The sequence below is a fragment of the Galeopterus variegatus genome, unplaced genomic scaffold, assembly GCF_000696425.1.
Source record: "Galeopterus variegatus unplaced genomic scaffold, G_variegatus-3.0.2 Scaffold1313, whole genome shotgun sequence".
Lineage (NCBI taxonomy): Eukaryota > Metazoa > Chordata > Mammalia > Dermoptera > Cynocephalidae > Galeopterus > Galeopterus variegatus.
In genome coordinates, this window is record NW_007727424.1 from 20295 (window position 1) to 39251 (window position 18957).

General features: G+C 42.0%; 1 protein-coding gene across 1 annotated transcript; it reads left to right on the plus strand.

The window, feature by feature from the left end:
* Positions 1 to 3889: 3889 nt before the first annotated feature.
* LOC103593268 (zinc finger protein 778-like) lies at positions 3890 to 11203 on the plus strand. The gene is made up of 9 exons (XM_008576222.1): positions 3890 to 4173; positions 5328 to 5481; positions 5980 to 6071; positions 6851 to 6977; positions 7574 to 7654; positions 8141 to 8217; positions 8705 to 9016; positions 9142 to 9442; positions 9671 to 11203. Exons 2-9 carry the CDS (start codon positions 5457 to 5459, stop codon positions 11110 to 11112), a joined length of 2457 nt encoding a protein of 818 aa, XP_008574444.1. The 5' UTR covers positions 3890 to 4173; positions 5328 to 5456; the 3' UTR covers positions 11113 to 11203.
* Positions 11204 to 18957: the final 7754 nt, after the last annotated feature.

The following is an 18957-nucleotide window of genomic DNA, read 5'->3' on the forward strand; positions in this document are numbered from 1 at the left end:
AGCAGTGCGCCACCGGGCCGGCCCCGGAAGTGGTGTTTTTGGCATGCTCCTTGTGTGCTTCTAGGCAGGGAATGCTGCCCTCAGCTCCTGCCTGGGACCCTGGACCTGCTCTGTTTCTTGACTTCTGGTTGGAGGGAGCTGCCTTTGGCTCCTCACTCCTAACATATTTTTAGGCTGCACTATTAAGTAGTGTTCAGGCATATTGGGTGTGGTGTTCTACACTAGGCATTGTGCCTAAAGCCTAGGCAGCAGCCTTTGCTGTGTCATGCCCATTACAATTTATCCTATGGTGTCTAGTCATTAGACCCTGTGCATAATGATGGGTACTGTTAGAATGGTGGAAGTATTAAAGGCTACCAGAGAATTCTGGGCTGGGCAAGTAAGGCATTCAATGAACGTATTTAAACAGACAAGACAATATGAAGGCACCCACTGTGATCTGAAATCCTGTGCGTGGCCATTTACCCCACTGTGTAGGTTTGAACCAATTGATCAGATCGAATTCTTTATCCAGAGTCAGGGTAGGAATATCACTGTAAACCTTGGTGAGGTTATGAAATACCTGTACTGGTCTAGCCACAACTTTAAGATTTGCTTGCATTTGGCGCCTGACTGATAAGGGGATACAAACCCATGACCTTGGTGTTATAAGATGGCACTCTAACCAACTGAGCTAACCGGCCAGCCCCAGATTTTCTTGCATTTGGCCTGAGTTGTTTATGTCCATGTAGCAGGTTGTTCCTGACAATGTGCTGCCCCCCTCCACCCCTTTGACCAGGAGGTAACTTAGGGCAAGGCGATTATCTGATACCATCTGGACCATGTGACTGTTGGGATTAGAGCAAGGCTGTGACGTAAAAGATTTTCGTGTTTGGCCAGTGCAGCCGACAAATTTGTATTGGCTTGAATAACCTGTTGTTGCGTGGACAGAGCAACAGCACATAATGTTCCTTCTCATGAAAGTAACAACCTGCTCAACAATATGGGAGTGAAAACAGCTCACCTTTGCAGGGGTGGGTGCAGGCTGGCTGGGAACTGAGAATGAGCATCTTGACTGGTTAAATGCAAGAGAAAGCCCAAAGACAGTAGGATGCATTTGAAATTGTAGACTTGAGTCTGGGCCTTGTGGCTGCCCTCGCATCAAGGGAGGCAAGAGTGGGGCTGTGGGAATGAGAAGTGAATATAATGAGTCCAGTGTTCCATAGGACCACAGTATATCTCCAAGGATACATTAGGGAACCAAAGGTGAGCTGTGTTACCCCCAGGCCTGAGAGGCAGAGTGGTATGGAGCTCTCAACTGTCACCAAGTTGTATAAAATCTGGGGCAGATACATAAAGACATGAACTTTGCTTAGGTATCTGGAGGGGCAGGCAAGCAGCTGGGCTGTAATTTAGGGTCTTTTATTAGCAGGGCAGATATGTGTGGTGCTGGGTAAGCCTATAACTCATGGAGAATTTTTGTTGTGATTTGGTAACGGGCTCAACAATTACATCTTCTAGGAGCCTGGCTCTGATTTTAGCCTACCCCAAAAATTGTTGTGACTTTTGGGCTCATAAGGCGAGGTAGTGGTAGAAAGGCCTTGAGTGGCATTTGTCCCCAATGTTGTGGATGATTCCATGTTTGGGGAGTCTAAGATAGAGGGGAAAAGTGGTGAGGTAGTAGGTGGTGTGGTAAGTGGGGCAATGGTGGAGAAAAATAACTACCCCAGCAAAGGTTGAAATGGCTCCAGCCCAAAAGAACACAGAACTCAGTCAGCTCAAATGGGAGGTGCAGTGAGACTGTGGTTGGTTAAGTTAGTTGTGGGCAGGCACACATACCTTAGCCTGTAGAGCTGCCTTGCATGCACCTTGGAGCCAATTAGTAGAATCACAGGCAGTAATTTAAGCTAGGGGGTCCTGTGGCAGGCAGAGCAGTAGCTCAGCAAAATGCCATTCCAATGGCTCCTCATCAAGGAATGTAGAAAGATAACTTTTGAGTTCTGCTCAAATTTCATGCCCTCATTTTCACATGAAAATCTAGGTGAGCCTATGCTCTAGTTTGAATATATGTCCCTTCGAAAACTCATGTTGAAACATAATCCCCGGGCCGGCCCGTGACTCACTCGGGAGAGTGTGGTGCTGATAACACCAAGGCCACGGGATCGGATCCCATATAAAGAGCTAGGATAGGTTGTGAGAGGTAAAGGAAGGAACTTTAGAGGCTGACAGGAGCCAGTCTTCAGGTTAAAAAAATAAGCCTTGTTAGATTCTACAAATGCTTTCAGCTTAAAAACTTAAAACCATTTACTTCTCAGCATTGACAGACACTGGCTCCTTTCCCAGAGACTGTGTCTGCCTTTTCTCTGACCATTGCTAGGCAGGCAGGCCATGGCTAGCTCTGGGCTTTAGTATCCTTCAGTCCTCCTGCTTCACCTTATGTAAAGCCCCTACTAATGCTAAGTTCAATTTCTTCGTCTGTGATCTAAGGGGATTGGACTAGCAGACTGAGGTCCTTTCTCCACCAGACCTACAGTTCATTCTTAAGATAACTCCAGGCCCCACCCTTGTACCTACGATCTTTACATTACTGGGCTGAATCCCAACTAAAATTCACTGATTCTTTTTTTTTTTTGCCTTACCATTCACTTACGATTTTAGTTTTTGAGTAAAATTGGCATCATCTCTAGATCATGGCCATCCACCCCAGAAGTGGGGTTCTTGGGCCAAGTCTACATCTGCAGATCATTTTCATGGCTCTTTGAATACCTATTCAAGAATTGATATGTGGGGCCGGCCCGGTGGCGCACTGCTACAGTGCGCCGCTTGAGAGCGCGGCGGTGCTCCCGCCAAGGGTTCGGATCCTACATACAGACCGGTTCCTGCTCACTGGCTGAGCGAGGTGTGGGCACAACACCGAGGGTTGCGATCCTGTTGCCGGTCCCGGTCCGGTACGGGCACAACACTGAGGGTTGCGATCCATTGCCGGACACGAAAAAAGACAAAAAGGAAAAAAAAAATTTTCTTGTAAAAACCTTGTCAATTCTTTTTTAATCTTTTAGGGTCAAAGTTGAAATAGCCAATGGTTATTTCCTTTTTCTGCCATAATCTTGCCCAAGAACCAATTTAGAATATTTGTGTTTCAGAGCATGTATATATGTGTGTAGGGCAGTCTTTATTTTCTCATCTGCTTGATTTTTTCCCAGCCTGAGGAGGAACCTTGGTTTATAACAGCCCACTTTCAGAGATAACTAATTCTCATGATGTAATCCACAGATGCTCAAGTCCCATATGTAAAATGGCATCGTATTTGCATGTAATTGACACATATTCCCTCACATATTTTTAACTCACCTCTGGATTACTTATAACACCTAATACAATGTAAATACCATGTAAACACTTGTTATACTGTATTTTAAAAGATGACCGGTAAGGGGATCTTAACCCTTTTTTTTATGACCAGTAAGGGGATCTTATCCCTTGCCTTGGTGTTGTCAGCACCACGCTCCCCAGAGTGAGCAACTGGCCATTCCTATAGAGGGATCCGAACCCGTGGCCTGGGTGTTATCAGCACCACATTCTCCCAAGTGAGCCGTGGGCTGGTCCTGGGATCTTAACCCTTGACTTGGTGTTGTCAGCACCACGCTCTCCCAAGTGAGCTAACCAGCCATCCCTACATAGGGATCCAAACCTGTGGTCTTTGTGATATCAGCACCACACTTTCCCAATTGAGCCATGGGCCAGCCCTTATACTGTATTTTTTAATTTGTATTATGTTTTATTGTGATTTTTTGAAAATTCTTTTTGATCTAAGATTGGTTGAATCTGCTGATAGAGAGGGCCACTATATCAATTACAAATTTATTGCTTATTTTTTCCCATAGGAACATTGAATTTATTGAAGTCTAAGACATTTTTCTGTGTATTTCACTGCTCTTTGCTTGATGCCTGGCACAGGGTCAAAACTTTTTATTTATAAGTTGAATGAATGAAGCAGTAGGCCAGAACTGAAAAGTCAGAGAAGATACAGAGCTCCAAGCTGCTCCAGGCTGCTCCAGCCTCCATCATGGGAAGCTCCAGGGAGTCAACTAAATAAAACACTCAGTTTTTTACTCTTCATCGTGCTGCAGCAAACTAGACCAGTTCTGTCTAACAAATATAACACGTAGGTCATGTACGAGGCTACTTCAGAAGGTGAGTGGAAAAATAGAACCAGTTTTTTACTCTTCATCGTGCTGCAGCAAACTAGACCAGTTCTGTCTAACAAATATAACATGTAGGTCATGTACGAGGCTACTTCAGAAGGTGAGTGGAAAAATAGAATTGAAAGATAGTGTGAATCTTTCCATGAGCTTTTTGAAGTGCCTTCATATAACTTAAAGATTTTCAGTACTTAAAATAAACAAAACAGAAACAAGTGTGGTATATTTCTAATATATTTTATTTAATGCCATATATCTAACATATTATTTCACCATGTAATGTATATAAAAAATTGCTAAGTCTTCAATTCATTGGACTCTAAATTTTGATCAGATATACAAGATTTGTATTTAGACACCATCAAAATAAGAGTAGAAAAGGTAGATTCAAACATCTAAGTTTTCCAAACATATTTAAAAGTTTTCCAATAACTGAATCAAGTATCCTTTTAAATAAAAGTTTTATTTAAAAAATTTTTTTTCGTGGGTGGCTGGTACAGGGATCTGAACCTGGGACCTTTGTGTAATAAGGCTGCACTCTAACCAGCTGAGCTAACTGGCCACGGCCCGTTTCTAAAATTTTAACTAAACTAAATAAAATAACAAATCCTATCATTCAGTCATCCTGGCTTTATATCAAGAGCTCAGTAGCACATGTGGCTAGTGGCTACTGTTTGAACAGTGTGGTTTTAGACCTACTCTTTGTCTTGTTGGGGAGTAACAACAAACTTAGATGTTTAGGCTTCTAAACCAAAGTAACCTGTATTTGTCAGCACCACACTCAGCCAGTGAGCAAAGTAACCTGTATTTGAGTTCTGACTCACCACTACTTAAGTGGATGATATTGGAGCACTTAGTGTTATCCGAATCTGGGGGGTTAAATTTTTGTGGGTTTTTTTGTTTTTTAAAACTATTAAATAGAGGTAGTGTCTATTGTGAAGGGTTTTTATGATAATTAAGTGAGCTAACATGTAAGGCTCATTCTGAGACTTCTGCCCCTTGTAAATGACAGTAAATGTTATTAACATTCATGGAGTATACTGGTTTTAGTGGCTTTCACATATATCATCTGGAGAGAGAAAGCTAATGTATGATATTTGATGACTGATAAGTAATATTTGTTGATTAATGATTGACATGAAATAGGACACCAGTTATCCCTGTATCGAGAGGCATGGAGATGGCACCATCCATTCAGATTTGCAAGCTGACCTGAAGTGGTCTTGGCATCAAGGAAAGGAGCGTTCGGGCAGATTTCATCATCAGCCTCACAGCATGGCAGCCATTGATTTGTCCCATGGTAAGTGCTCTGTTTGTGCTCTTTTTTTCAGAGATTCTGCTTTAGAATTTTTCTACATGATATACAGTCCTGTGATCCAGGCCTGAGCAGTGATGTTCCAGGTTCATTTTGGAGGTACTGAAGTGTGACACAGAATGCTGTTTTTTCATTCAGCCCCTGGTATGTGTGCTTTGTGAAGAGGTGTTGTATAATGTCCTTCATGAGAATTATCATAATGGGCAAATAAAGATTCACATTTCTCAGGGCTTAAGTTTCCTTACCTGTGAAATGACGTTATTACCTTTTTTCCTGACAGGCAGCATAGCTTTCCATCCCTTTTTATTAGCTCCAGGTGAGACAGTCTGCTCTAGCATTGCATGGCAGCAGTGTGTATATGTGTGTGTTTTCTTGAGTGTGCAGGATTATAAGGGAATTTCACACTAGGATGGAATAATTTCCCAGCATATGAATGTGGGAATTATGATTGGCTCTGGTTCTCATACCTTCTTTCTTTTCCAGGAGGGTGTGTTTCTAGGGATGTAATCTGCCTTCGTGAAGGAAAGATACAGGCAGCAAAGATGGTGGCTGACTGTCTAATGAGTAATAATCAGGTATGCCAAGTGCATATTTTTCCAAAAAATGACATACTTGCATCCACCAGTTGACATATTTCCTTCTGGGCAGACTTGCCTCCACAGTTTCTTTTTTTTTTTTTTTTTTAAAAGATGACCGGTAAGGGGATCTCAACCCTTGGCTTGGTGTTGTCAGCACCACGCTCAGCCAGTGAGCGAACCGGCCATCCCTGTATAGGATCCGAACCCGTGGCCTTGGTGTTATCAGCACCGCACTCTACCGAGTGAGCCACAGGCCGGCCCCCACAGTTTCTAAAAGCAAATATTTTTAATTGAATTTATGCAGGGAGTGGAGCCTCTATATTGCTTAGGTATTGCCTTGAAAATTATCCCAGTATTTCAAAATTATTTATTATTTTGACCCTCATTGTGCCAAATGCATGTTTCTTATTTTGCTGAGTGCTCTCACAGATTGTAAAGAAGGTGCAAGTGTCCTTTTCTCAGGGAATTTATTTATGCCTCAGTGTTTATCGAGTGATTGCAGTGTGCTCAGGAGTGAGCTGCAGTTGAGGGATATAAGATGAGAAGTCTAGTTGTGGTGAGATAAGATCACGTGTAAGAGGTGCCTTCAAAGCCGTATGACTGGAGGAGATGGACTGTGTGTGAATGTGAGAAGAGTGTCTAGAAACATTGAATGCTGGCGTGGACAATGGGAGCCTTCAGAGTCTTGTACTGGCATTGGGTTCTCCTTTCTCAATCTCTGTGAACATTTATGGACATGCTGTGTGACTCAAACCAGCATGTGTGTGATGATTTAGGACTCAGTGACCTTTGACGATGTGGCTGTGGAGTTTAGCCACGAAGAATGGATTTTATTGGATCAAACTCAGAGAAACCTATACAGAGATGTGATGCTGGAGAACTACAAGAACCTGGCCACAGTGGGTAAGACTGGATCATGCCTTGTAGCCTCCCGTGGAATTTATGTATAGTGTGTGTTTACTGTGTTCCAGTAACGGTGATGTCAGCTCTGAATGCAATGGGAAATAATAGAAAGTCACAGTACTAATGAGTTTTATATCGAGCATTGTAGTTTTCAAAATGTGGTCCTAGGATCAGTGGAATCACTGTCACTTCATTCAAAAAGCACATTGTCAGACTCCACCTTTGCCCTACTGAATCAGAACCTCTTGAGCTGGAGCCCTGTCAGCTGTGTTTTAACAAGCCCTCGAAGTCAATCTGATTCACTCTGAAGTTGATAATTACAAGATAGTAGTTTCCCGTGAGAATTAAGATCTCTTTTTGCACTAATATCATTTCCTTCTTGAATGAAAGTCTTAGTGTGTATTTAAGCCTCAATGTGTGTGGCTGGGGTCAGAGATGACCAATCTCTTAGAGCACAGAAAGATGGGACATTTGCATTTTGAGCTCTTTTGAAATATTTCCACTGCTTTCTCTAGAAATCTAGTTCCTGTTTGATGGGTAGGTTTGTTGTGTCATGGGTAAGCCTCTTCCACTGATGTGTCTTTTCCCATGTACAGGATGTCAGCTGTTCAAACCTAGTTTGATCTCTTGGCTGGAAGAAAAAGAGCTGAGGACAGTGCAGTCAGGAGTTTTCCAAGGTAAGTGTTGGTGGAAAACATCCATGGTTAAAGAGAAGTTAAGTATGTTTGGAAGTGTAATGAGGAAACTTTTTAAGATGTACTTTGTCCAGAAGGTGAGGATGTTAGACTCAGAAGTTTAGGGATATCTTCCACCTCCCATGCTCCTTTATTTACTGTTCACTCTTATGTTTTGTTCTTTGAATTTATGGTTTTAATGTATGGTCTTTGTCCAGCTCTTTTCTGTTTTTCTTCCCTGATAATATTGTTTCACCATCACATTTAATTTTTGTAGAATAAACCATTGAAAAAATGACCAAATTTTGACCCTAAGTTCTTATGATTGCCAAATTTCAGGCATAGCTAAACCACTCAAATCTATTTTTACTTTATTTCTTTCACATGTTTAATATAAAAATAAATAGGAATGAGCTTTATCGTTTTTAACTTATTTAACCTACCATTTTGTTCTGCAAACCCTTATATGTATTTTTTGTTTTACTTCAGAATCACAGTTGAGAACAAAAGGGTCAGCCCTTGAGCAGGACATTTTTTGGTTAAAAACATCAAATGAGATACAAACGGTAAGATTAAGGGAGTTTGTTTTTTTTTTTTTGCCCACACTTAGAAAATATTAGGAATTCCATTATAGAAAATCAGCACAAATGAGTGATACTTGAGAGACGTAGCATTCACCCAAGCAGGAGGAATTTCTTTAGAAGGATACTGTGAATATGATATATTTGGTGATATTCTATTCCTAGATCAAAACTTGGTGCTTCAGAATTTCCACAAGTACACATTACCACATATGTAACTAGGTATTCACATTTTCAAAATAATTGCATGAAAATATATGAATCAGTTGAAGGTTAGAGCAGATGACACAGAATTCTTGCAGTACAGTTCTTTCATTCAGCTTCAAATAGCTCCACAGCATAGGAACTGTATGCATGCAATGAATATGGGAAGAATCTCAATTATCATTATAATGTTTTCATCTTCATATGGGTAAAATCAAATAATATGTTTCACAAATGCTTTAATCATTGTTTATCCCTTGATCAACAGGCAGGAAGTCACAGTGGAGGGGAATTCTGTGACTGGAAGCAATGTGGAGAAATATTCAGTGAGCACTTATGCTTTAAGACACACATGGGAACTCAAAATACACAGAACACTTATGACTATAATCAGTATGGGAAGGATTTTCTTACTCTGCATAAGAAAACCTCTACTGGTGTGGAATTTTCTGTGCTGAATCACTGTGGAAAAGCCCTTAGCCTGACTCCAAATATCATTTCCCAGAGAACATGCCCACAAGACAAGTCCTTTGAATGCAGTGACTGTGGGGAAGCGTTCTTTAATTCATCAAACCTTCAGGTACACAGGAGATCTCACACTGGAGAAAAAGTCTACAAATGGAATCAGTGTGGGCATGCCCACAAGACAAGTCCTTTGAATGCAGTGACTGTGGGGAAGCGTTCTTTAATTCATCACACCTTCAGGTACACAGGAGATCTCACACTGGAGAAAAAGTCTACAAATGGAATCAGTGTGGGAGAGCTTTTACTCAGACCACAAGCCATGCTGTGCCTATTCAAATGCATACTGTAAAAAAATCCCCCGAATGTAATGAATGTGGCAAAGTCTTTAGATATTCTGCATATCTTAATAATCACAGGCAAAACCGTACTGGGGGGAAACCCTATGAATGTCAGGAATGTGGGAGATCCTTCACTGTTTCTTCAAGCCTAACTGAACATGTAAGAATTCATGCTGGAGAGAAGCCCTGTGAATATATGGAAAGTGAGAGTGGCTACAATAGGTTTTATCTAGTATCTGAACAGTTAAAAACTCACACAGAGGAAAATCTCTTTGAATGTAAGATATGCAGAAAATTATTTAGAAACTCCTCATGTCTTTATCATAATTGTCGAATTCATGCTGGAGTAAAGCCCTATATATGTATGGACTGTGGGGAAACTTTCATTTGGCGCTCTGTCTTTATTACACATGTACAAACTCACATTGGAGAGAAGCCCTATAAATGTAAGGACTGTGGGAAAGCCTTCACTGGGCACTCAGGACTTATTAATCATGAACGAACACACACTGGAGAGAAGCCCTATGAATGTAAGGAATGTGGAAAAGCCTTTACTATGTATTACCGACTAACTGAACATTTAAGTACTCACACAGGGGAGGAGACCTTTGGATGTAAGGTATGTGGGAAATCCTTTAGAAATTCCTTATCCCTTAATCGTCACAGTCGAGTTCACACTGGAATAAAGCCCTATGAGTGTAAGGACTGTGGCAAAACCTTCACTTGGCGCTCCGACCTTACAAGACATACAAGAACTCACACTGGAGAGAAGCCCTATGAATGTAAGGAATGTGGGAAAGCCTTCAGTACATTCTCAGGTCTTATTGAACATATAAGAATTCACACTGGAGAAAGGCCTTTTGAGTGTAAAGATTGTGGGAAATCCTTCACTGTTTCCTCAAGCCTAACCGAACATATAAGAATTCATACTGGAGAGAAGCCCTATGAATGTAAGGAGTGTGGAAAAGCTTTCACTGCATGCTCAGGGCTTACTAAACATGTACGAACACACACTGGAGAGAAGCCCTATGTATGTAAGGAATGTGGGAAAGCCTACAGCAGGTTTTATTTACTAAATGAACATTTAAAACATCACGTGGAGGAAAAGCCCTTTGAATGCAAGGTATGTGGAAAATCCTTCAGAAATTCCTCATGCCTTAATAAGCATGTTCGAATGCACTCTGGAGAGAAACCCTATGAATGCAAGGAATGTGGGAAAGCCTTCACTGTTTCTTCGAGCCTAACTGAACATTTAAGAACTCACACAGGAGAGAAGCCTTATGAATGTAAGGAATGTGGAAAATCCTTTGCTACATCCTCACACCTTAATGTGCATATAAGAACTCACACTGGAGAGAAACCATATAAGTGTAACGAGTGTGGGAAAGCCTTTGCTTCATCCTCCCACCTTGTCGAACATACAAGAACTCACACTGGAGAGAAACCCTATATATGTAAGGAATGTGGGAAAGCCTTCCGTGCTTCCTCACACCTGCATAAACATATAAGAATTCATACTGGAGAGAAACCATATAAATGTAAGGAATGTGGAAAAGCCTTTACCGTTTCTTCAAGCCTAACTGAACATTTAAGAACTCACACAGGAGAGAAGCCCTATGAATGTAAGGAATGTGGAAAATCTTTTACCACGTCCTCATACCTTATTGTACATATAAGAACTCACACTGGAGAGAAACCCTATAAATGTAAGGAATGTGGGAAAGCCTACAATAGGTTTCATTCACTAACTGAACATTTTAAAATTCACACTGAAGAGAAACCCTTTGAATGCAAGGAATGGGGAGAATCCTGTAGTAATTCCTTATATGTTAGTTATGACATTCGAACTCACGCTGGCGAGAAACCTTATTAATACAGGAAATTTGAGAAAGCCCTCAATTATGCCACTACATTTAGAAGACATGAAAAAACTCTTAAGGTGCCCCATCAATTTAAGGAATGTGGGAATACCATTGAAAGCTGATCACAGTCCAGCATGAAAGAGTCATACAATGTAGGAAACACAGAGAGCCTTCACTCTTTTCTCAGGTCTTACTAAACACATGAGGTCTTGCAATGGAGAGAAACCCTAGTGATGTAAGACGTGGAAAAGTTGTAGTTCTCCTAAATAGCTTGATGCTCACTCATGATATCACAGTGGAAAAGAACTTCATAAAGGTAAGAAATGTTGGAAAGTCATTTTTTACATCAGCTTATTGCTTAAACTTTACTAAACGTGGTGATTCACCTGAAGAGAAACCATGAATGTATGGAATATAGGAATTGCTTTTCTGTGTGATGCCATCTTACATGCTGACAGAGACAGGGCTTTCTGGGTGGTTCTGGAGATTTATTTTGAGCATTTGTGAGCCTGTCCTGATTCTTCCTGGAGTAATATATCTTTCTTTCTTCTCCAGCAACACCAGTCTTTTCTAGTTGCTTCATGTTCCAGGTTGGAAACTGGCAAAGTGGGCCTTCAGCATTCAGACTTAATCCTGTTTTATCAGTGTATATTCTCTGGTTGGCTTTTCATGGTCTTATACATGGTCCACCTACAGTAGTTCATACCAGCCAAGGTAGGGATCTAATAATGCTGTAAATGTTGTAAAACTTCTTGTGTTCCTCTCTCACACCTGATCCTTTCAGATAAAAAGGCAGCATGAAAAAATTGGCTTGGTGGAGAAAGGGTAAAGTAATAGCTAGTAATGTGAGGTACCCCAAATTCATAACCATGGAGGGAGAGCCATAGCCCTTGCATCTGGGGAGGGTGGGAAGTTTGGTATTGTCAGGCAGTGAAAGGAGGGGTTGAGAACCCTGAATGTTCTCTTTAACCCCTAGGTCCACTTCACAGCTTGGCAGAACAATCATGTCATATGCCTGAGTCAAGCAACAGTGGGAGCTAGGAACATGACCTGCCTCTGTGTTTGTCATTCCATCCATGTGCTGTGAAATCAGAAAAACTCCTGTCAACATACTAATCATGATGGTCCCCTGTGCTTGACAACATCACTGGTGCTTCTTTACTGTGGCCCTTGAGTACAGACACATGACCAACCCCACCAGATTTCACTTGGAGTGATCCAAATTTATATACTTTTGATGCTCAGGCAACCTTGGGTTATACCATGTATGACCATCATAGCTACAACTGCCTTATGACTCTGTGGCGCTTAATCCAGCCATCATTATGGTTATACAAAACAAGCTAAACAATAAATCTTGAATGTATCTTTGTGTTATATGTTTGTACTTGGAGAGGAGTGGGTCATTGAATGGTTCTCTTGTGGGTAGGAGTGTTTCTTTTAGCTTATCTGTCCCCACCTTGAATTGTCAGCAATAATCCTGTAAAAATCAATTAGTGTCTGCCTCGTGTGGTTTGAGATGGCTCATAGTCTGGTCTTAGATGTCATCATGATTGTCTGAAATAAGTCCTATAGGATCCCCTTGAAACTTGTTCACAGTTTGAGTCTGGGCCCTTCTGGGTCATGGGTGACATCCGTAATGCAGGTTGATTTCATATATGTGCTTGGACTCCTAGTGTTAGTACCATTAATAAATGATATCTCAGTCTCACCACCCAGATATGACCCTGCCCCAGGAGCTCACTGCTGGCCAAGACATCACCCCAGCCTAAGACCACACCATTGGAGATGAATTCACCCAATTCCCCTGAACCTTGGCTGTCTTGATGCCCATAGACTGGGGCTCCTAAGACACAAATTTGACACAAAACATTTTTGATTTTCTTTGTTTGACATTTGAGAATCTGATACGTGCCTGAGCTAGGTGTTGTTTCAACCTATGATCCTGGGAAATTTCAGCTAAAACATACAGCAATACACCCCATGCCTATAAGAAATCTGTTAGAGGTTACTCCTACCTGTGCTGTTTTGAAAACTGATAAAAGATCTTTGGATTCCCCAGGAGGCACCTGCCTCATATCAGTCAACCCGTGACCCCTGAGGGGTCTTCCTGGTACCTTCTACCCCCCTACACTTTTTATCTTGATCTCCTTACTCTGTCTCCTTGTTTTCACAGAAAACCACTAATCTTTGCATGTTTTACTAATTTATCAGTTCATACTCTTCAACGACATAACTCCAGACATGCAACCTTAATTATTGTCAAACTCATACTTTTAACGTACTTTACAACTCCACAGAGATATTACTGACCTTTCAAGGGTTGGCCAGTTAGTTCATCTAGCAGAGTTTAGTGCTGATAACACCAATGCAAAGGGCTCAGGTCCCCATACCAGCCAGCCATCAAAAAAATAAATAAATTATTTTACAGGGCTGGCTAGTTTGCTCAGTAGGTTAGAGCATGGTGCTGATATCACCAAGGTCAAGGGTTCAGGTGCCTATACTGGCCAACCTCCCCCAAAAACAAAAACAAAAAACATATGAGATTATTGACGCTTTCAAAATTTCAAATTTATTTTCTTGAGCAATGCCATATATGAGGGTATTTCAAAAAGTTCATGGAAAGATTCATATTATCTTTTTTTTTGACTGGTAAGGGGATCGCAACCCTTGGCACAGTGTGTCTGCACCAGGCTCAGCCAGTGAGCGCACCGGCCATCCCTATATAGGATCCGAACCCACGGCCTCGGCGCTACCAGTGCCGCACTCTCCTGAGTGAGCCACAAGGCCGGCCCCATATTATCTTTTAATTCTATTTTTCCACAAAGTTTTTGAAGTACCCTCATATAATGGAAAACTTGATTATGGGCAGGAATACTTATATTTCACTTATTTTTCACTTTATTTTTAAACTGTTTTCTGTGATGTTTAGGGCAACGTATGCTCTACAGTCTGATAATCTTTACTCTCATTGTACCAATGTTCCTAGTGTAATGTCAAACCATTGGAGGACCAATTATATTAATCATGGTTTTAATTTTCTGTATATTAGGATACATAGACATCCTGAGGGTCTTGCTAGCTGGGGGAGGAGTGCCCCTACCAGGGTTGGGTAATTCCTAACTATAGCGAACAACTTGCTTGGAATCACTCATTCATATATACCAACCAGTCCAAAGCCTCTGTACCCAACTACTTCCTCTATCCAACTTCAACATACCAAGCCAATATTTCCCTTGTCCAGGGCAAGGCACTAGATAATTATGTACATCTATGTCCCTGTGCCTGCCAACATTATTCACACTAGCCAATACGAAACGTTTTATTCTGCCCTGCCTTACCTTTCTGGTGGAAACCGCAATAAAAACTGTGGCCTGTGCTTTCCCCTTGCTCATTCTTCTGCCTCCTGACCAAGTCTTTTCCTCCATGTCTCCTTGCATGGCATGGCATCCTTCTTTATTGATACTATGAGTAATAAACTTTTCTTTTAATGACATGAACCTCTCCATGTAGTCACCAAGTCACCTTTATGAAGTCAGAATATCACTTCATAACACTGGGATTGCTAATATAGAAAAGATGAAAATAGCAAGTGTTAGCAAGGTGGTGAAGAAATTGGAACTCTCAGACATTTCTGGTGGGAGTGTAACATGGTAAATCCCCTTTGCGAAACAGTCTGGTAGTTCTTCAAAATGTTAAACATAGAGATACTTATTGACCCAGCATTTCTACTCCTCAGCATATACCAAAGATAGATAAAGACCTGTATAAGGGCCAGCTGGTGGCTTACTTGGGAGAATGTGGTGCTGATAACATCAAGGCCACGGGTTTGGATCCCTATATAGGGATGGCCGGTTAGCTCACTTGGGAGAGCATGGTGCTGACAACACCAAGTCAAGGGTTAAGATCCCCTTACCAGTCATCTTAAAAATAAATAAATAAATAAAAATAAAGATCTATATACACAAAAAGATAAATTTGAATTTCCATAGCAGCATTACTCATAATACCACAAAAGTGTAAACCTATATCTTCATTAACTGATGGATAGATAAATAAAATATATCCATATCACAGAGTTACATACGTTGCAGCAGGGAGGAACCTTGAAAAATATGCTCAGTGGAAGAAATTATTCACAAAGGATTGTATGATTTCACTCATGTGAGATGTCTGCAAAAGGCAAATCTACAGAGAAAGAGTAGATTTGTGGTTGCCTAGAGGTTAAGGAAGGGGGGAAACTGGAGGTTGTGACAGCCAAAGTGTTCTTTTTGGGGTGATGAAAAGTTTCCAGATAGTTGCACAACTCTGAATATACTAAAAAAGATTAAATTGTATAGTTATAAATGGATTAATTGTATGTTATGTGAATCATACCTCAAAAAAGCTGTTCCAAAAAACAAACAAAAAAATGAAAGTACCTGTATCATGTCCGTAAAAATTAAGTATTGATGGAGTACCTAGAGTAGTAAGATGCAGTATACATTAGCTAACATTATATTTTTAGTATGTAGTATTGACATTTGATATAATACTGTTGGAATCAAGGAGGGTGGTATTGATATTGGCATGAATAAGTATATTACTGGCAAAGGAGGGTCCAGAAACTGATACAGGTCTCATTGAATGGCACTTGGGAGAAAGAATTCTCCTCCCTTTTCACATTGGGGGTTTTCCCCTTCCTTGTGGATCCCTCCATGTTGCCTCTTATGGGGCAAAGCTGCCAGGGCAGTGGCTCCTTCTCTCCTACATTCCTTGCTGCTTCCTATGGTTCAAATGTTTGTGTCCCTCCAAAATTCATGTTGGAACTTAATCTCCATTGCGGTATGAGAGGTGGGGCATTTGGGAAGTGATTGAGTCATGAGAGCTTCACCCTCATGAATGTGATTAACACCCTTGTAAGAGTCTTCTGAGAGCCTTCCATCTCCTCTGCCATGTGAGAAGACATCCATTGACCTTTCCACCCCTTTTATCTCTTCCCCACTGTGAGGACACAGTGTTCATCCTTTTTCTCACCTTCTGTCATATGATTCAGCAAGAGGCCCCATCTTGGAAGCAGAGAGCAAGTCTTCAACAGACACCAAATTTGCTACGGCCCTGATCTTGGACTTCCCAACTTTCAGTCCCACCCCCCAGAACTGTAAGAAATAAATTTCTGTTATTTATAAATTACCCAGTCTCAGCTGTTTTGTTATTGCCACACAAATGGACTGAGACACAGCTGTTGTTCTTCGTGTCCCCCCAGCCCCAGGAATGTGTGGGGTTGTGGCTCAGTGAAAAAAAAGGTGGGGAGTAGAACCTTGATCCCTCTCTTTCTAAGATACCTGAAGACATTTCTCAGTCATTTGAGATTACAAATCCAATTGCCAAAGTGCTTGGGCATTTTCAAGTGCTGCTGTCTGTAACCATGCTACGAGTGTCCTTCTTAAATTAAATGGCCACAAAACAAAGAATTTATTCTTGTTAGTATAGTGATGAGAAAATTATAAAAAATAAATAAATGACAAAATTGAGGCCAATGTTGCTTTCCTGAATGTAGACCCCAGCTCCTCTGAGGTTGATGTGGCCCTTCTAGAGGGAGGTTGCTGTGGGTCTCTCAGCCACCAAGAGCTTGTCAGTTAAACATCCAAAGAGAGAGAAAAATTTAACCACCTGGAGTTACAAGCCATTTTAAAAGTTTTGCTTAAGAGATGAAGAAAGGGGGAGGAGGGCATTGATTATCCTGTGGACAGGGTCTGTTGCAGGGAGAGGTTGCCAAGAGGCAGCTGGCTCCTTCTCCCTTCCTGTTTTCTTATCAGCCAGAAACAGGAAGTAAACACCTAGATTATGGCAGCTGAAACTTGAAAACAAATTTTTTAAATGGGGAGGAGGGGAGAGGGAGGAGGTGGGCCCACTGAATACTACCACTTTAAGTGGCTAGAAAGGTGAAAGGGGGGGGAATGGAACTTTAAACTATGTACTGAGCTAATGCCAGGTCAAGCAAACATAATAGCAGGCATAGGTTGCTTAATCAATTTTAAGGCAAATCCCTTGGTACATGGGGAGAAAACACAAGATTAGATTATAATATTTATAAAATAAATGATAAGCTGTATGTATAAATAATAAATGTCTAAATAAAAACAGTTTTATAATTTGACCCAGTTGAAAATCCTAAATTTACATGTTGTAAGTAAAGATAAAAAGAGCACTGATTGGCTTTTGTGCCTGTACAACATAGGTTCTAACTTTAACATTTGCTAAAATGAGAAAACTTCATGGACTTCATTGGTATTGGGACATAAATTATAATTATACCTGGGGATCCCCATACATTTAAACATTGTGCCCCCAACAGTATGTAAAAGGTGCCTAATATAAAATGGAGGGAGGCTTCTGGTCAAGATGGTGGAATAGACGGTCCCCAGCGTCACTCTCTCCCACAAACCAACTAATTTATAACTATAAAAAAGCAACAACAGCCAAGCTGGGGCTGCTAGAGCTCAGAGGAAGAGGAGGAGAGACCTACAGAGTTAATGAAGGTGGGAGAAGCCACGATGAGAGAAAGAAAAAAAACTAATTTATAACTATAAAAAAGCAACAACAGCCAAGCTGGGGCTGCTAGAGCTCAGAGGAACAGGAGGAGAGACCTACAGAGTTAATGAAGGTGGGAGAAGCCACGATGAGAGAAAGAAAAAAACTCAGAGCATTTTGGGCTGCGGCTGCTTTAAGGCTGGAACTGCTGAGTGCACAGAGCAGGAGCTGGCAAAAGCTGCAGCTGTGTCCTTTGGATGGAGTTGCTTGGAGGCAGCAGGGGAGAGGAGGGCCTTGGTGGCCCCCAGGACAGCAAGACCACTAATAGGGTTCCCATGGACACACACAGTAGCAAGGAAAACACAACACACAACAACTGAGAAAAAGCCTTTTAGAGGCCAGTGAGTCATCGCAAGGGACTGGCGCACGGCCCATCCCATAGGAAGTGTTTGGAGCACAAGCAGTGGGGGAGACGGGCTCACTGAGAGAACACTGGAACAGAGCGAGGACAACCGATCCACCCCCCAATCAGCCCAGGACCACTCAGAGGAGACTCGTCAGGAATATAGAATTGCATGGGGTATAGTTTGATGAAAAGACTCAGGCCCAAATCAGAGTTTCTACACGACCCAGGTGCACTGGGTTTCTGGAGAGCTGGACATACCTATAAAGACAACCATTAAACCCTGAGCTGCACAAAAAGCCTTCCCTAGGGAGACAGCAGCAAAGCAGCAATTTAGCTCAACCACACAGCTCAAGTACTGGTTCACACAGGAAGTTCCCCCATTTTAGAAGGAAGCAAAGTAAAAAATTAGTTCTGGCCCAGGCACACCACCAGCTCCTCGGGCTCGGCAGGGGACTTGAAGCTTGGAGCTGGTGACTGGACCCCTGCCCACAACCAGGCACACGACCAGTACCTCAGGGCTCACCCTGGTCTGAGGCATGGAGCCGGAGACTGGAGCCCCCCTCCCACAACCAGGCCACACCGTCAGCTCCTTGGGGCCTGCCCAGAGACCTGAGGCATGGAACTGAGGACCAGATCCCCCTCCCACAACCAGGCACACTGCCAGCACCATGGAGCATGCCCAAAACATCACGTCCATGTGGGTGGCCTACCACAGACACCACAGTAACCACAGCTGCTGCGAAAGTGGCTAGATGTCACAACCACCATGCAGATGGTCCCCCAGCCACTGGGATGCATTGATGCAAGGAGAGTCACCAGCAGAGACCAAAGAAAAGGAGAGGATGTCTCTCCACAAAGCCCATTTTAGAGTGACAGAAGAAACATCCGCTCTATGATAATATTGGGGGACCCGAACACGCCACTTAGCGCTGGACAG

What these genes read in the sequence shown, in the direction of transcription:
- LOC103593268 (XM_008576222.1), top strand. Translation starts at nt 5,457, where the DNA reads ATGGCAGCCATTGATTTGTCCCATG. An exon ending in AGCCATTGATTTGTCCCATG is followed by an intron (nt 5,482 to 5,979) that starts GTAAGTGCTCTG and finishes TTTCTTTTCCAG; the next exon opens with GAGGGTGTGTTTCTAGGGAT. An exon ending in CAAGAACCTGGCCACAGTGG is followed by an intron (nt 6,978 to 7,573) that starts GTAAGACTGGAT and finishes TCCCATGTACAG; the next exon opens with GATGTCAGCTGTTCAAACCT.